Here is a 17,500-nt window from a genome sequence, read left to right as displayed (position 1 = left end):
TTCGCAAGGCACTGTATATATATATATATACACACACACACACACACATATATCTCTCCAATCCAAAGTTAAATCTAGAATTGGCTTCCTATTTCGCAACAAAGCATCCTTCACTCATGCTGCCAAACATACCCTCGTAAAACTGACCATCTTACCGATCCTCGACTATGGCGATGTCATTTACAAAATAGCCTCCAACACCCTGCTCAACAAATTGGATGCAGTCTATCACAGTGCCATCCGTTTTGTCACCAAAGCCCATTATACTACCCACCATTGCGACCTGTACGCTCTCGTTGGCTGGCCCTCGCTTCATACTCGTCGCCAAACCCACTGACTACAGGTCATCTACAAGACCCTGCTAGGTAAAGTCCCGCCTTATCTCTGCTCGCTGGTCACCATAGCTGCACCACCCGTAGCACGCATTCCAGTTTGTATATCTCACTTGTCACCCCCAAAGCCAATTCCTCCTTTGGCCGCCTCTCCTTCCAGTTCTCTGCCGCCAATGACTGAAACGAACTACAAAAATCTCTGAAACTGGAAACACTTATCTCCCTCACAAGCTTTAAGCACCCGCTGTCAGAGCAGCTCACAGATCACTGCACCTGTACATAGCCCAAACAACTACCTCTTCCCCTACTGTATTTATTTAGCTCCTTTGCACCCCAGTATTTCTACTTTGCACACTCATCTGTCAAATCTACCATTCCAGTGTTTTTAATTGCTATATTGTATTTATTGCCTTTACCTCCTTTATCTCACCTCACCTCATTTGCTCACATTGTATATAGACTTATTTTTCTACTGTATTATTGACTGTATGTTTGTTTTACCCAATGTGTTGTTGAAGATGTGTTATATGTGTCGAACTGCTTTGCTTTATCTTGGCCAGGTCGCAGTTGTAAATAAGAACTTGTTCTCAACTTGCCTACCTGGTTAAATAAAGGTGAAATAAAATAAAATTAAAATAAGATTTTCTTGTTGTTGTTCAGACCAATTCATCCGGGTCACGGCACCAAGTGTTAACAGTTGATGTTGTTCTTCAATAACACAAACTCCAAAGAAAATCAGGGGGAGAAAAATAGGTTTATTTGAGAAGGACAAATCATAGATGTTATGCTAGGAGGGAGATGTTCAAACTCCCCTGTCCTCAGCTTTTCTCCACAGAACACAGTAACAGGATGCCATTTATAACACCCCACCCTAGCCTGGGGTTAACCAATCAGAAGTCCTTGCTGTACAACTGGGCCAATGGCGAAATAACAAGTATCCTTCCCCAGACGCAATGTACAGAACATAGCTCTGAGTTCAGGACTGACATTCCACAGATTCTAAACAGCTGTTGAACTGAAACCCAACTCCTGTTTACATGTACTAATGGTCAATAGGGAATTGTCATATACTTACTTTAGTACTCTTGTCCTCTCATCCTATGCATTGTGTATTTATCTTCAAAATATTCTTGTAACTGTGACAAGTTCTTGAGGCCCATTGTCGTGCCATTCATCCGCCATCATCACCTCATGTTTCAGCCTGGTAATGCACGGCCCCATGTTGCAAGGATCTGTACACAATTCATGGAAGCTGAAAATGTCCCAGTTCCTCCACGGCCTGCATACTCAGACATGTCACCCATTGAACATGTTTGGGATGCTCTGGATTGACGTGCACCACAGCATGTTCCAGTTCCCACCAATTTCGCACAGCCATTGAAGAGGAGTGGGACAACATTCCACAGGCCAGTCAACAGCCGCATGAGTTGCATGAGACAAATGGTGGTCACACCAGATACTGACTGGTTTTCTGATGTACTCCCCTACCATTTTTTTAAGGTTTCTGTGACCAACAGATGCATATCTGTATTCCCAGTCAAGTGAAATCCATAGATTAGGGCATCATTTATTTATGTCAATTGACTGATTCCCTTATATGAACTCATATGTAACTCTGTATGAATCTTAGAGAAATTGTTGCATGTTGCGTTTAATTTTTTTTGCATCACCATACCTACCAGGTGCGCTCAAGCAGTCCCAGCCCCCATTGCAGCAGTTGTACTTTAATGCAGTCAGGTTTACGCTGCAACCTTCCCCTTTAGTTAATTCCTGCTGGCATCTCCAACAGCACCTTATATGAGGAGGTGCAGTGCTTTCAGACTCTATAAAATAAACAAATCACTCCCATGTTGCCACTGCTCCTGACTTATTACTTTCCTGAGCCCTACACACACCCTCCACCACGCCTTTACACACACATGCGCACACACACACAGACAAACACACACACAATGAGGAAATGAAATGTAGTGTGCCGGGCACCGATTTGGACCAGAATCAGTGCAGATGTTATGAGGGCCCGTTTGTTTAGATATAAAGGCCTGATTTAATGCATCGCTGGGACGTCATGGATATTGCAGGGGCCATTGGTGGAGTTCTGAGCAGGCAAGAAGTAATGGTTTATTCTAAAGAGACATTTACTCCCAACGTACAGGATCATCATCACCCAGAGTGCACCTAGTTGCAGGGGGGCCAGCGGTCCCCAGAGGGGGGGCCTCCTGAGACCCATTCACCAGACAGTCACCGCCCCATCCAATCCTCACCTGAGCCAAGGGGGCTAATGACAAAATCGCAGTCTCCTAAGACTATGTGGGCATTTCCATTAATTCCTCCATAATCATACAGGCTTGTTTGACGCCATTAGTCCATTAAATCTATATGGATTTAGCCTTATGCATTTTCCTCAGCCACACTTTTAGCGAGCCATTATTTCTCAAGAGCTGGGCATAAGTACAAATTCCTACAATATGCAATCAGTCATCGACAGAAATAATGTTTAACCTGTCAGACGAGGAAAGGATTGGGGTAATGAAGACAGTAATGGGGGAAGCTAGAAGAGCAAACACTGTGCTTTACAGGCCTGACTCGGCTGCTCCCTGACATCGGGGATTGGCCAGAGTGGGGTCTTAGACAAACTTTAGACGTGCTTGGAGTGCACAAAATAATTAGCGCATTGGGAATGAAGCTAGTGGACTCATCGTTCAGAAAAGCATTCTAGAAAATCATCCATTCTATTAGCGCCAAGCATACTTATCTTTTTCTCAGAGGTCGGTCCTGGACAATTATCCAGTGAAAGATGTCTAGAGCGTCGCTCCTCTGTATTGCCAAAGCCAGTGCAGCTGTCCATATGGACAGAAAGGAATAATAATCAAATAAGGTCTATTTTCAACACACAGACTTGGCAATGCAAACTACAGTATTCCCAAGCTCCTGTGTCACGCAGTAAGAGCAAACCACAAGCAGATGCATATAATGAGCACCCAAAATCCTGTTTAGTCAGCTCATACATTCTGTATAGAGTAATACACCTTTATTTCAGTGATTGATGCAATCATAGGCAGACAACCTGTTCTTTTATAAACGCCTTCGATTTCCACTAGGAAAAATGTTTGGCGCAGATGTCTTAACTGTTGTAATTAGACCATTGTGCATTAGTCGGTAAGAGTACAGAAAATAGAGTGAAATTAATAATTAGCTGTGCTGAAAAGGCAAATCATCGATAAAAACCTCTCAGTATGTGCCATACGCCACAAAGCCCCATTGTACTGGGAATAAAGCAGACCGGCTGCAAAACATTGTTTGCTTCCAGCAGTATTAAACTGCTAAAGCTTTTTGTTAAAGGTCAGCAATATTTCCCCCTCAATTCGAATAATGACGCCAAGGAAAACCAAGGGGACATGCAATTTCAAGGAGTGAGTGAACAAAAGACAGAGTGGATGAATACAGTGCGTATAGTCAGAATGACAGTGGATGAATACAGTGTGTATAGTCAGAATGACAGTGGATGAATACAGTGTGTATAGTCAGAATGACAGTGGATGAATACAGTGTGTATAGTCAGAATGACAGTGGATGAATACAGTGTGTATAGTCAGAATGACAGTGGATGAATACAGTGTGTATAGTCAGAATGACAGTGGATGAATACAGTGTGTATAGTCAGAATGACAGTGGATGAATACAGTGTGTATAGTCAGAATGACAGTGGATGAATACAGTGCGTATAGTCAGAATGACAGTGGATGAATACAGTGTGTATAGTCAGAATGACAGTGGATGAATACAGTGTGTATAGTCAGAATGACAGTGGATGAATACAGTGCGTATAGTCAGAATGACAGTGGATGAATACAGTGTGTATAGTCAGAATGACAGTGGATGAATACAGTGTGTATAGTCAGAATGACAGTGGATGAATACAGTGTGTATAGTCAGAATGACAGTGGATGAATACAGTGCGTATAGTCAGAATGACAGTGGATGAATACAGTGTGTATAGTCAGAATGACAGTGGATGAATACAGTGTGTATAGTCAGAATGACAGTGGATGAATACAGTGTGTATAGTCAGAATGACAGTGGATGAATACAGTGCGTATAGTCAGAATGACAGTGGATGCGTCTAGTCAGAATGACAGTGGATGAATACAGTGTGTATAGTCAGAATGACAGTGGATGAATACAGTGTGTATAGTCAGAATGACAGTGGATGAATACAGTTCGTATAGTCAGAATGACAGTGGATGAATACAGTGTGTATAGTCAGAATGACAGTGGATGAATACAGTGTGTATAGTTAAAATGACAGTGGATGAATACAGTGCGTATAGTCAGAATGACAGTGGATGTGTAGTCAGAATGACAGTGGATGAATACAGTGTGTATAGTCAGAATGACAGTGGATGTGTAGTCAGAATGACAGTGGATGAATACAGTGCGTATAGTCAGAATGACAGTGGATGAATACAGTTCGTATAGTCAGAATGACAGTGGATGAATACAGTGCGTATAGTCAGAATGACAGTGGATGTGTAGTCAGAATGACAGTGGATGAATACAGTGTGTATAGTCAGAATGACAGTGGATGTGTAGTCAGAATGACAGTGGATGAATACAGTTCGTATAGTCAGAATGACAGTGGATGAATACAGTGCGTATAGTCAGAATGACAGTGGATGAATACAGTGTGTATAGTCAGAATGACAGTGGATGTGTAGTCAGAATGACAGTGGATGAATACAGTGTGTATAGTCAGAATGACAGTGGATGTGTAGTCAGAATGACAGTGGATGAATACAGTGCGTATAGTCAGAATGACAGTGGATGAATACAGTGCGTATAGTCAGAATGACAGTGGATGAATACAGTGCGTATAGTCAGAATGACAGTGGATGAATACAGTGCGTATAGTCAGAATGACAGTGGATGAATACAGTGCGTATAGTCAGAATGACAGTGGATGAATACAGTTCGTATAGTCAGAATGACAGTGGATGAATACAGTGCGTATAGTCAGAATGACAGTGGATGAATACAGTGTGTATAGTCAGAATGACAGTGTGTATAGTCAGAATGACAGTGGATGAATACAGTGCGTATAGTCAGAATGACAGTGGATGAATACAGTGCGTGTAGTCAGAATGACAGTGGATGAATACAGTGTGTATAGTTAAAATGACAGTGGATAAATAGTGTATGTATATACTGTTGCTGCTGTGTGTGTGTGTGTGAGGCTGGGCCAGGGCCTCAGTGGGATGATGACACAGTAGAGCGTGACAGACACGGCCCCAAGCTCTGTCCCCTGCTGGGACACACAGATCTGGTCCGTCATCCCAGGGCTGGCACGATAAACCTGCTCAGATGCATGTGTGTGTGAGAGAGAGACAGAAAGGAGTGTCCCTGTGCTCTGAACATGAGACTGCTCCCTCATTATTTATGCCCTGGTAACCACTGTATACCCGAATAACTGGACAGTCTAACCCGTTCTTCAGCCACCGACAGTCTAACCCGTTCTTCAGCCACCGACAGTCTAAACCGTTCTTCAGCCACCGACAGTCTAAACCGTTCTTCAGCCACCGACAGTCTAACCCGTTCTTCAGCCACCGACAGTCTAACCCGTTCTTCAGCCACCGACAGTCTAACCCGTTCTTCAGCCACCGACAGTCTAACCCGTTCTTCAGCCACCGACAGTCTAACCCGTTCTTCAGCCACCGACAGTCTAACCCGTTCTTCAGCCACCGACAGTCTAACCCGTTCTTCAGCCACCGACAGTCTAAACCGTGGGCTTTAGCTTAAAAAGGTACTAAAGGAAAAGACACCATACCGAACATCGGCCATGCGCAGTAGTTCACATGCTAGGTGGCGACGAATGTGGCAATTAAACATTTAATCGTCTGGCAATAAAAAGAAGCTTGATGTTCTGTAATCAGAGGCGATAAGATGGCTCCCCGCTGGCTCCGCTGTTAACCGTTCGTCCGCATGGTCTGCTTTGTCCTTAAAAGAGGGAGCATTTGAGTGTATATTTATTTCATCTATTTATGTTATGGCATTATATGCTCATTAATTTCTGACCAATAATTCATTATCGAGATGAATTGATTTAAAATGAGTGGGAAGCTGACCCCTGGCCTTTCTGTACCAGCCAGTCTCCAACCATGAAGAACACAACACCGTGCTACATCATCGTTCAAACTTTATTGATAGTTTGTGTTAGAAAGCAGACTCCCAATCAGCCCTGTACAAACTTAGAAACACAAATTGAAGACCACACACTGGAACTGAGTGACAACAGGGACTGACAACCAAAGACCCCAGCCTTAAAACTGACCTGGCAAAGTAAGAGAAAGAGCAATGGAGAGAAAGAGGAAAACAAAAGGAGAAGGAGAGAGAAAGTGTGAGAAAGAAATAAACGTAACAATCCTTCACAGAAGGATATGCTTTAGGCCCTCTGGCAGCTGAGCAATTATGTCGCAACGATCTCCATCACTTTCCAGAAAATTATATATTTTTGTCGTTGTTGAAAGATGCAAGGTTCTGCATGAATTATTTCCGCGCTTTGATGCTCTGTTGTCTTTATTCGTGTGAATAACATATGTCGGGAACAGAGGTGTCCAAACTTTCTCAGGCTACGTGACCATTGCTGTGACGCAGGCTCTCTCTCGACAGGTAGAACAGACCCATTTAGTTGATTTAGGAGCTAATCTACACTGCTCTCAGTTGCAGAAAATCCTTTACATCTACTGCCGTTCAGAATACACTGTAGATAAACTCAACCAATTAAGTATCAAAGTCAAATAAAAAAAATGAGAGGAAGATAAAAGCTGAAGAGGCAAAACGCGGTTGCGCGCAAAGACTCTGCCTGCTGACTGGCCGAGGGCCTTTAGCTGGAGGCTGTCGTCATGGAGAGGCAGACGTGGTAAAGCTCCACCCCTTTTCCAACCAGCTGCTAGAAAGCCACGCCTCTTCAGGGAGTGTTGGGCTGGGAGGTCTTCGAGGAAGCCAGCATGGCACGTACTTTGGCCATCAGATCCTGAAAAGGAGAAGGGGAGAGGGGGATGAGAGGAGAGAGAGAAACAGACACAAGGAGAGGGAGGGGAAAGAGTGAGTGAGAGTGTGCCATATAAAAGACCAATAATGAGGACCAGAGGAAACGTCTTGATTAAGAAGCCTACAGTCATATAATCTGGATCAAATACTGATGCACGCAAAATTGTCTACTCTCTCAGAGAGCATTCCCCCACCATCACAATTCAACACAAACACAAATCTTCCTCCCTGCCTCTCCCTGGGGTTATCTTTCAACTAGGACAGCTTAATGTATTCCTGACTATTTATGACAGTGGGCTGTGGGATGGCTTCTCTCCTCCCTGCAACAGAAGGCCCTCAGATCCACTCCTTATTAGGTAAGCAGTCCCAATCTGAACACAATCCAACCCGGAGAATACACATCAAATAGGGGAGATAATCAAGCCGCTGAACAGGCCACTTGTCATAGAAGCTTCTCCTTGCTCAGGGGTGATGTGGGGCATGTATTGTCTATCGCTATGTCTCCTCCTCTTCTCCGGCTGTTCTCCCCCTCCTCCTTCTCCTGTGGCTGACGGAGATATTGAGCCACAACGTCAAATAAAGCCCTGCTCCATATCAGTCGTAAAACAAACTCCCGAGTGAGAAAGCAAGAGCACACGCACAGAGAGACGGAGGGACACATCAGAGTGAAAGCAGTGGTGGTGGTCTGGGTCGTTGAGGGGAGTACAACCTGGCCAGCCACTGTTAAAACAGCGGGAAGGAGGTGCAGGAATTTGAGATAGAGGGACAAACAAAAAGGCGTTATGAATAATGGAGTTAATGTCGGAGGTAAATTATGTGAGAGTGGGGCTTTAGACAGGGCTGGTCCTGAAGCCTCTAAGTGTCTCTCTCTCAGGGACGTCTAGCGCCTGACTCTGCGTACTGATGAGAGATCTGTGTTTTAAGTACGTGTGAGTGTAAGAGAAGGCGGGAAAGTGTCAAAGACAAGCGTACGAGTCAGAGAGAGTCTGAGAGAACGAGTAAAGGGTGTGTAAAAGACAGCAGGAAAGAGGGAGCCTGGCAATGTGGTTGGAAGGGGTCCATAGAGTCCTCCAGGGGGATGTTTCTGACTAAGAGCACTTTGATCTTTGGCATCAGGAGAAAGAGGAGGGCTAAGCCTGGATCAAGTCCTGCTAAGCCTGGATAATGTCCTACTCTGCCCTATACTACCCTGGTACTGGCTAGCCATCAGCTCTTCTGTCAGCGTACTGTAATTAACAGCCCTAATCACACCGCTGACAAGCTGCTGTCACAACATGTCATGTGCATGCGCACCCACAAGATCACGTCGGAATTAACATAGGTGTTTTGGGGATGGAGTGGTTCGTGAACGCCGACTCACACATGCAAAGTAAACACACGAAGACAAAATACACACAGGAAAACGGAAGCACACACACGGTCACCCATAGCTGAGCCTGGCACTGAGATTTCGGATGCAGACAAGGTCTAAAAGGAGCATAGAGAAACCCTTTTCTGTAGAGGACCGTCTCACCAACCGGCACAGTCCCCAGAAGGAGAGCGCAGCCTCACACCAACCACCTCTCACCTCCAGCAGTGCTGGGAGAATGAATGGGCTCCATGAGCAGAGAGAGAGGGAGAAAGGTTCATCACGAGCCTGGGGATGAGTGAGAGAGTGCTGAGTGAGAGGAGGCAGAGAGAGGAGGATCCCTCAGGAGTGGCAGAGAAAGCAGACAGAGCTGGCAGAGCAGGCAAGCTCTCGGAGGAGAATGAAAAGAAGAGGAGACGAGGGGAGGCAGAGCACAAGAGCTCACATTACAGTATCAAGGACGAGAGGGGGACGAGTGGACTGGCTTCCAGAGCCTTGTGAACGAAAGAGAGAGGAAGGGACGCTGACACTTTAATCAGTGTGAAGTGTAAGGGGAGTGAGTATGGGAGCGGTGAGGGACATTGTATGTGATAGAGGGATCACAGATTGTGTGCCAGGGGTAAAACGTGTGTGCGGCAGCGAGAGGTCCATCTGGTCAGTTTGTAATGAGGAACAGCTCCTCTTACATACATCGGGGCCCGTGGCCAGACAGCAGAGTGGCTCCGCTCCAAATACCAGCTCACTCACTGGCAACTGTAGACCGTTCACAGAGATGGGCTATAGCTGCAGGCAGGACCACTCTGCCTCCGCTGCAGCCAAAACCCACTCACTCGTTTACACCATCAGATTCCTTCATTCACTACCGTCAGTCCATTTGGAGACACTCCTACACCGCAGTCATTCTCTTTGGACTGAATTCTACACATTAAGGTGCATTAATTCTACACATCAAGGTCCACTATGGAGGTGAGTTACTGTGGTGTTTTCTACAGCTTCAGTGGTCTCTATTCTTTGCCACGGTCACTGTATTGATTTTTACATGTCAAGGGTCGTTATCTAGCCTCGGTCCATGTCCCATTCTCTCTACCGTTCCATTATTTGAATCTCTACAAGCCTGTATGTTAGTCTCTTCTAACTCTGAATGTGTCCATCTCGGTCAATACGTTTCTCGATCTTAACGACTGGCTGCCTCCACCAGCCGGTCAAGTCAGGCTGCCTCCACCAGCCGGTCAAGTCAGGCTGCCTCCACCAGCCGGTCAAGTCAGGCTGCCTCCACCAGCCGGTCAAGTCAGGCTGCCTCCACCAGCCGGTCAAGTCAGGCTGCCTCCACCAGCCAGTCAAGTCAGGCTGCCTCCACCAGCCAGTCAAGTCAGGCTGCCTCCACCAGCCAGTCAAGTCAGGCTGCCTCCACCAGCCAGTCAAGTCAGGCTGCCTCCACCAGCCAGTCAAGTCAGGCTGCCTCCACCAGCCAGTCAGGCTGACTCTATCAGTGTCTCTCTGGTCCTCTCCTGACTGCAGACCAGACTAATACCCTGTAATGGAGGGAACACTCTATGCTCTCTCTCTAAAAAACAGCCCATCCCCAGCCACACAGCGCATTCAGACAGCTTCCGTAATGAAGGAAAAACAGAGTACAGAATTCACCCCAAAATGCTATTCCAATGAACAAAAGTACATGACATTTGTTGAGTGCATCATCATGAACCAAAGTCATCACGCCGATGGGGCTGGCAGTTCATTAAGTGGCCAGGGACGATGTACGTACAGTATGTCTGAGCACAAAACTAATGTGGGTGTTCCAAACAGCAGTGCTGCTACTCTGGTATTTTCATTCAGAGATGGCTGGGTGATGTCAGCTTTACTTTCACTGTGTGCCTCAGATCCTCCTCCAGAAAACTTCCTCATACAGAGCAGGACCAGGGAGAGGTTTCAACCACTCTCTCCCATGCCCTCTTTTCCTCCTTCCTCCCCTATTTCCCTAACCCACTCATATGACCTATGCGTCTCGCTCTCTCTGTCCACAATACACAGGCCACTCTGACCCGACCCCCCCCTGTAAATCACACTGCTGACATGTCGCTCAGCTCATACATCACCTTAAACACACACACAAAGACATCACCCTTCTTACACACCACATCAGAATTAACAGGGTGTTTTGGGGATGGAGTGATTAGTGACCATCGACTCAAACATGCAAAGGAAAACACACAGGAAGAGAAAATCCACACAGGAAAACACACAGGAAGAGAATATCTAAAATCAAATCTAGAGTCGGCTTTCTATTCCGCAACAAAGCCTCCTTCACTCACGCCGCCAAACTTACCCTAGTAAAACTGACTATCCTACCGATCCGACTTCGGCGATGTCATCTACAAAATAGCTTCCAATACTCTACTCAGCAAACTGGATGCAGTTTATCACAGTGCCATCCGTTTTGTTACTAAAGCACCTTATACCACCCACCACTGTGTCTTGTATGCTCTATTCGGCTGGCCCTCACTACATATTCGTCGCCAGACCCACTGGCTCCAGGTCATCTACAAGTCCATGCTGGGTAAAGCTCCGCCTTATCTCAGTTCACTGGTCACGATGGCAACACCCACCCGTAGCACGCGCTCCAGCAGGTGTATCTCACTGATCATCCCTAAAGCCAACACCTCATTTGGCTGCCTTCCAGTTCTCTGCTGCCTGTGACTGGAACGAATTGCAAAAATCGTTGAAGTTGGAGACTTTTATCTCCCTCACCAACTTCAAACATCTGCTATCTGAGCAGCTAACCGATCGCTGCAGCTGTACATAGTCCATCTGTAAATAGCCCACCCAATTGACCTACCTCATCCCCATACTGTTTATATTTATTTAATTTTCTGCGCTTTTGCACACCAGTATCTCTACCTGCACATGACCATCTGATCATTTATCACTCCAGTGTTAATCTGGAAAATTGTAATTATTCACCTACCTTCTCATGCCTTTTGCACACAACGTATATAGACTCTTTTTTTTTTTTTTTCCACTGTGTTATTGACTTGTTAATTGTTTACTCCATGTGTAACTGTGTTGTTGTCTGTTCACACTGCTATGCTTTATCTTGGCCAGGTCGCAGTTGTAAATGAGAACTTGTTCTCAACTAGCCTACCTCATTAAATAAAGGTGAAATAAATACAATTAAAAAAATCCACGCAGGAAAGCACACGCAAGCACACACACGGTCCCCAAAGCACACTCAAAGCCTGGCACCATGTAGAGGCTCAAATTCTTATGAGCACTCACGAGTGCTGATCCAGACAGGGCATGAACGCAGCATTCTCCCCGGCAGACAGGGCTGGTTCTAATCAAAAGGCTGTGAGGTGGTCTCTCTATCTATCAGACCCAGCAGGGTCCTCATGAGTCAGGACTGATGCATAACATCAGATGGAGAGGACAGGGGCTCGAACCTCTAAAGGGGTTCAGCGAAGGCATGACTTTGTGATATGCGCCAAGACAGACATTCGTGCAATTGGAGAAGGAATGTTCTCACAGCCTGAAAGTAAGACATGGAATAAACCATAGAGCAAACGTGAGGATTCCATATGGATTGATCAGCGTATTTATTAAGTGGTACAACAGGTGTGAGGTGGTTAAAAGATCCCACCGAAGGAAGCAGCATTTCAACATGAAATTGAAACACATGGGTCTGCACACCCCCTGCTGGTATTTAAGCTTTTAAGTGATTTCAAACCTACGCTGATAAAACTCCAATAGATCTCTCTAATGGTCTCCTTTACAGTATGGTTTCGCCCGTAGACTACCAATATAACAAACTACCTGTTCCTGACTCATAGCCCAGTTGCTGAACAGGAAGTGTGATCCTACCCAGAGACAGAGACAGGACAGAGATATGTCAAATTCAGGACTTTTGGGGAAGAGTTGATCCTCTTTTTCGCTCTCGTGGAGATTAACGCTTCTGTAATGTAAATTAGTTGTCAGCTGCCGTTGCGGCACAAAGACAGGAGAAAAGTGAGAGAGAGAGAGAGAGAGAGAGAGAGAGAGAGAGACAGAAACACCAGGACAGGGAGCGAAACACAACAAATAAAAAATTTCCATGTGCACTTCAATGACCACAGAGGAGGGATGCCAAATGTGACCCGAGGACAGAGATCAGCTGCTCTGAGCCCACAGAGCTGGACGATGGAAACATGTAATCGCTGCTGGGATCAGCGAATCGAAATCTCTGAGCAGTGTGTTCTGTATAATACGGCTGCCACGAGGGCTGGACTGTCCTTGGAACCACAGCCCCTATACGTGTGTCTCAGCGAACAATGATTCTGAACCGCTTTGCTTTGTGCTTTTCCCTTCGAATAAGATTATATGGACAGATGGGTCCTCATCCTCGATCAGCACTCATAGTCTGAAAAACTTTGTGAATATGGGCCCCTGTTAACGTTCATACAGTGAGAGAGTGAAGAAGAGGCAGGTATGGGCCCATGTTAACGTACATACAGTGAGAGAGTGAAGAAGAGGCAGATACCTGAGTGATTTTGGACTGCATGGAGGAGACGATGGCTGTGGACACTTGTTTCTCTTTCTCCTGCGAGCCGTCCCTGAAAAGAGAGAGAGAGAGAGAGACAAAGAATGGGGCGAATAGAGAGGGAGAGAGAGGGGAAAGGAGAGAGGGGCAAAGAGAGAGGGAGAGAAAGGGGAAAGGAGAGAGGGAGAGAGAGGGGCAAAGAGAGAGAGAAAGAAAAGGTGGGAGAGAGAGATAGGGAGAGATGGAGAGAGAAGGTGGGAGAGAGAGATAGGGAGAGATGGAGAGAGAAAGAGAAGGTGGAGGAGAGAGAGATAGGGAGAGATGGAGAGAGAAAGAGAAGGTGGGGGGAGAGATGGAGAGAGAAGGTGGGAGAGAGAAATAGGGAGAGATGGAGAGAGAAAGAGAAGGTGGAGGAGAGAGAGATAGGGAGAGATGGAGAGAGAAAGAGAAGGTGGGGGGAGAGATGGAGAGAGAAGGTGGGAGAGAGAAATAGGGAGAGATGGAGAGAGAAAGAGAAGGTGGAGGAGAGAGAGATAGGGAGAGATGGAGAGAGAAAGAGAAGGTGGGGGGAGAGATGGAGAGAGAAATAGAAGGTGGGGGGAGAGAGAGAGAGATAGGGAGAGATGGAGAGAGAAAGAGAAGGTGGGGGGAGAGAGAGAGAGATAGGGAGAGATGGAGAGAGAAAGAGAAGGTGGGGGGAGAGATGGAGAGAGAAAGAGAAGATGGGGAGAGAGAGATAGGGAGAGATGGAGAGAGAAAGAGAAGGTGAGTAGAGAGAGATGGCGAGAGAAAGAGAAGGTGGGGGGAGAGAGAGATAGGGAGAGATGGAGAGAGAGATAGGGAGAGATGGAGAGAGAGAAAGAGAAGGTGGGTGGAAAGAGAAAGAGAAGGTGGGTGGAGAGAGAGAGAGATAGGGAGAGATGGAGAGAGAAAGAGAAGGTGGGGGAGAGATGGAGAGAGAAAGGTGGGGGAGAGAATGGGAGAGAGAAAGAGAAGGTGGGGGAGAGAGTGGGAGAGAGAAAGAGAAGGTGGGGGAAGAGATGGAGAGAGAAAGAAGGTGGGGGAGAGAGTGGGAGAGAGAAAGAGAAGGTGGGGGAGAGAGAGGGAGAGATGGATGAAAGAGAGGATGTGTATATGAAAGGTCTTTATACAATATTCATGGGGACTGCCTGCTGAGTGTTGTAAAACTGGACAGACAAGCAGAAAGAGTGAGAGAGAGAGAGGAGGGAGAGAGAGACCCTTTCTCAAGAAACAGAAGTTGCTCATCAAAGTTCCACTCGTCGGAACACACATGACAAGAACAGCCGAAAAACGAATAAATAAATCACAAAAGCAGCGGGAGCTCCTTGCAACTTCCAATAGAATGACCATGCAAAAAAATGTTTTTCCAATATCCCCTCAGAGAAGTTTTATTCATATTCAAATGAAAATAATTTAGGATACAAAAGATATCTCCCCCCCAATCTGAGCAGACGTGATTCTGTGCTTCCACACATTTCATGTTCCATTCAACAGGTCAGTCATGTTGGCCAAACCAATCCATCCTTCAGCTTCAGAGAGGTCAGCTTCAGAACGCTCTGGTTATGTTCCAAATGGCCCCAGCTCCCTACATAGTGCACTACTTTACACTAATATACATCCCAAATGGCCCCCTACTCCCTACATAGTGCCCTACTTTAGACCAGAGCTTTACAGGACCCGGTCAAAAGAAGTGCACTAAACAGGGAATAGGGTGCCATTTGCGACGCAGCTAAGGCAAGGAACACGACTGCAAAACACTTGTGAAAACTCAAGAGTTTTTAAAAATATAATTCTGGTTAATCAGCTTTGATAAATCCTATTATTTCTTATGGGAAAGTTTGATAGCCTTGTTTGTCTTTAGAAAGTATAATATTTCACTGATTAATTCTCATTCTGGGGTACAGGTGAGTGTGTATGCCATCTGGCAAACTCAACAGTGCCATTGATTCACAGCATTATATGCTCGGTCAGGTGTTTCATTTGATTCGCCAAAGGAGACAGCTAGCCTTACTGGGTTCCAACATTACAGACAAAAGACTTGACGATGTAAATACATTCATAGGTAGCCTACATTAGCATGGCCTGCACTGAATGATATGAAGGATTCCTGGTCAGGTGCTATTATCGAGTAACATGTTCAACCAAAGCACTTCAGTGTAGCACGCCGTGTCCTTCCTTCCTTCCTTCCTTCCTTCCTTCCCAGAGGTAGTGCATAAACAGCCTGGTGAGGTGGGGTGCTTTACCTGGAGAGGCTGGAAGTGGGGCTGGTGGGAGGGGAGGCGCTGGGGGACTTCTTGGCTCCTCTGGGGTACGAGGAGGGGGAACAGGAAGAGCCCTTGGTTGGGAGCTTGCCCTTAGAACTCTTCCTCTTCCTCTTCTCATGAGGGGACCTGGGAGACAGGGAGGGAGGGAGACAGGGATGGATAGAGATACAGTGAGTATTGGGACAGTGACAAATGTTATGGCTCTGTACTCCAGTATTTTAGATTTGAAATGATACAATGACCATGAGCTTAAAGTGCAGACGGCCAGCTTTAATTTGAGGGTATTTTCATCCCTATCGGCTGAACCGTTTAGAAATTATAGCACTTCTTGTATGACGACGCGTGAGAATGTTAAGAGGCACAAATATCATTACATTACGCACAAATATCAGTGTCACTGTCACAATACATTTGGAGCTCACGGTACATGGTGAAATTGCCCCAAACCCTTTCAGGAAGTAATGGATTGAGTGATACAGAGAGACAGTGAGTGAGGAGGCCTATAATGCATTCACAGGGCTGCTGTGGCTCAAACTGCTACAGTGAATACAGAAAAGCCATTCCCTCACAGCATTGACCCACTGTTTCCATGGTTTCACCGTTACACGCTTTTCCACGGATCCCAGCAGCCCTACCTGGATCTGGAGTGCCTCCTGGGCAGAGCGGGGCTGATGCCAACGCGATAGGCGGCAGTGCCGTAGCGCTCCCTCTCCTCACGTCTCCTCTCGGACGAGTGAGCCCTTCGGTCCCTCCTCCCAGGGGACTTGGAGCGAGACCTGCAGACAGACACAGGGCGTGAGAGACGAATATGAACACAGAGATGGGAGAGAGAGTACGAGAGAGAAAGAGAGAGGTGAGAAGAGGGGACACAGAGAGAGAGAGGAAGGACAGAGAGGAAAACTCTAAACAACACAAGGAAATTAAATATGCAGTATATTCCGCAGTGCCTGGGGCAAAACTCTGTCTTTTCTCTAGCGGTGAGCACTGAGGAGAAACTAATAACCAGTGAGGGTGTGAAATACTCAAGCAGAGGGGAAATTGCCAACTTTTTACACTCCTTTAAACCAGCAGCTGGTCTCTGGGGCTGACCCGTCCTCCCACGTCCCATGCACCCCAGCCCTCTGACCACTACTGTGCTCTGTGGCCACCTCTCAGTTTCATTACCAATCCGAGTACTGTTCACTGGGCTGCTCTTAGTGAACGTAGTGAGATAGAGGGCAGAGGAAAGAGATGCGAAATAGAGTTATCCACTTATAAAGTAGAGTTGAGCACTTTTCACTTCAAAAGTGGTTTATAATGTTACCCATCCGTCGCGCCAGCTATGCTCACTCCTTTTTATCCTACAAGTAAGGAGGGGTAGAGCCAGGGTCCTTATCTGTGTAGTAAAGGCCACTATGTAAATGTCAGTGTCTGCAGAGTGGTTTAACTCACTGGGGTGGCAGTCATTGCCCCGGTCTGGTCAATACTCGCCACATTAGCCCTGATAGATGAACGAGATGTAACTGTGTACAGGCCGGGCCCATCCCTCACACTCCTCCGCTCTCTCTTCATCCCCCTGCCTGTCTGTCCTCCCCGGGCCATAGCTCTATATAATATAGGACAGCCATTACCATGGTGATTCAGTCGTTTCACATCCCACTGCCAAGGGCAATAACGACACCAAATGACTCTCGCAATAATAAGTGACAAAAACTAAATTGAATTTCTCCTGATTTAAAATGCCCCCCCCCACCCACCAGCTACAAATGAGTGTTTATTTGAGAACACTAGCGTACGTGCACGTCTGGATACACTCTCGCACAGATACACACATTTAATGCACACGCACAAACTGGCCACACACCGATGAAAATTCTATCTAATGGAGCCGTTTAAAAAGTACTTTGCAGCTGGGGACACAGTGGACCGTTGGACAAAAGCCAAATTTGCTCAAGGATAAACACAAACAGACGGGTCATCCTTGGCTATAGGGGGC

At 46.3% G+C, this 17,500-nt stretch overlaps 1 protein-coding gene across 2 annotated transcripts in view; it reads right to left on the bottom strand.

Moving 5' to 3' along the window:
• Window positions 1–6,508: 6,508 nt before the first annotated feature.
• The window catches only part of sfswap (splicing factor SWAP), a 122,573-nt gene continuing 111,581 nt past the window's right edge, over window positions 6,509–17,500 (bottom strand). For both annotated transcript variants that reach the window (XM_036967198.2, XM_036967199.2), the window contains exons 15-18: window positions 16,161–16,301; window positions 15,505–15,651; window positions 13,241–13,313; window positions 6,509–7,362 (exon numbers count right to left, since the gene is read on the bottom strand). In XM_036967198.2, coding sequence (XP_036823093.2) covers window positions 7,297–7,362; window positions 13,241–13,313; window positions 15,505–15,651; window positions 16,161–16,301 — 427 coding nt within the window. In that variant the 3' untranslated portion in view covers window positions 6,509–7,296. The remainder of the gene's footprint in view (window positions 7,363–13,240; window positions 13,314–15,504; window positions 15,652–16,160; window positions 16,302–17,500) is intronic.

Source organism: Oncorhynchus mykiss, chromosome 29, assembly GCF_057628025.1.
Source record: "Oncorhynchus mykiss isolate SJ-2025 chromosome 29, ASM5762802v1, whole genome shotgun sequence".
In the NCBI taxonomy this organism is placed as follows: Eukaryota; Metazoa; Chordata; class Actinopteri; order Salmoniformes; family Salmonidae; genus Oncorhynchus; species Oncorhynchus mykiss.
The sequence above is the reverse complement of the archived record's forward strand: the minus strand, read 5'-3'. Positions and strand labels throughout refer to the sequence as shown.